This window comes from Echinops telfairi, unplaced genomic scaffold, assembly GCF_000313985.2.
Source record: "Echinops telfairi isolate 266 unplaced genomic scaffold, ASM31398v2 ScPeMD7_7459;HRSCAF=8497, whole genome shotgun sequence".
Classification (NCBI taxonomy): Eukaryota; Metazoa; Chordata; class Mammalia; order Afrosoricida; family Tenrecidae; genus Echinops; species Echinops telfairi.
The window spans coordinates 8664605-8665829 of NW_022111359.1; the positions used below are offsets into that span (position 1 = coordinate 8664605).

The 1225-nt window shown below is 40.2% G+C and overlaps 1 protein-coding gene across 1 annotated transcript in view; it reads left to right on the forward strand.

The window, feature by feature from the left end:
- LOC101654456 (mucin-16) overlaps positions 1 to 1225 on the forward strand; it is a 245683-nt gene that overhangs the window by 235659 nt on the left and 8799 nt on the right. Inside the window, exon 86 of the mRNA XM_045300070.1 lies at positions 114 to 302. Coding sequence (XP_045156005.1) covers positions 114 to 302 — 189 coding nt within the window. The remainder of the gene's footprint in view (positions 1 to 113; positions 303 to 1225) is intronic.

Below are 1225 nucleotides of genomic sequence, written 5' to 3' on the forward strand. Positions count from 1 at the left end.
TGGGTAGTTCTGTTTCACAGGTGAAGAAACCAGTGCAGTGAGGTTCCATGGTTGACCCAAGGGCACACAACTAAGTCATACCCTGTGATGGGATGTCTTTAGCACATGAGCAGCTGGGCTAGTGTTTGTGATGAAAAGAAAAAGGCATATGATGAAGCAGACTTAGTGGCTGAAAAGTGGTTGAGGTCAATGGGCTTGGAATTTGGACATAGAACATGTTGTCCTGTCTTCCAGCTAAACCAGCTCTTCCGAAACAGCAGCATCAAGAGTTATTTTTCCAGCTGTCAAGTTACGGCATTCAGGTGAGTTCCAACGAAGGAGCTCCTGACTCTGGAAACATCTGTTGTCCTTTGTGTCTCCATGTTATGCTCTCTCATAACTGTTATAGAAGAGGCAATCCCAGGTAAAGAGGTGGTTCCTTAAAAACCAACTCAAATAAAGCATGGTTAGTTAGGTTTAGCATCCACCTGATGCTGGTAAGCCCCCCGCTGACTGAAAGATATGCCGTGACATCAGATTGCATTACAGAAGGTATGTCCACTACATGAGACCTTCTTAAACTATGCCTCTCAACCCCATAATGAATTCAAGGTGTTTCTGTCAGGGTTCGCCCATATTAACATCGCTGGATTTCGCTGCAACCTTGGTTCTGAACATGACACAACACGCCCTTGTAGTCACGTGACACCTCTTTCTAGTCAGGATCTCTGTCCCAAAGTCTAACCTCTATATTTAACTTATGAATTTCATTTCCACCTGTATTTCCCATCACCGGTTGCTATCAAGTCAATTCTGACAAATACATTACCAGACCAGTTGCATTTAATCTCATAATTAAATCAAAACATGCTCAAATCTTAAGATATATTTTGGAGGGGCACAATTTGATCCATAATTTCAAGGCTACTGAGGATCTTGAAAGAGGGAAGTGAAATAGGTAAGTTAAAATGCCACAAAAGTTAATGTCAAGATTCAACTGGTTGGGGTTATTTTTTAAAGCAGTTTAGTTGTTGTTGTTGTTGTTGTTGTTCAGAATATATACAACAGAAAATACACACATTCATCATTTTCTACATGTGCAATTCAGTGACAGTCATTATATTCTTCAAGTTGTGCACCCTCTGTTTTCTGAGTTGTTCCTCCGACATTAATATAAAATCACGGTACCCTAAATTTCCTATCCAATCTTTCAAGTTGCTATTGTCAATTCATTCGCATATAGATA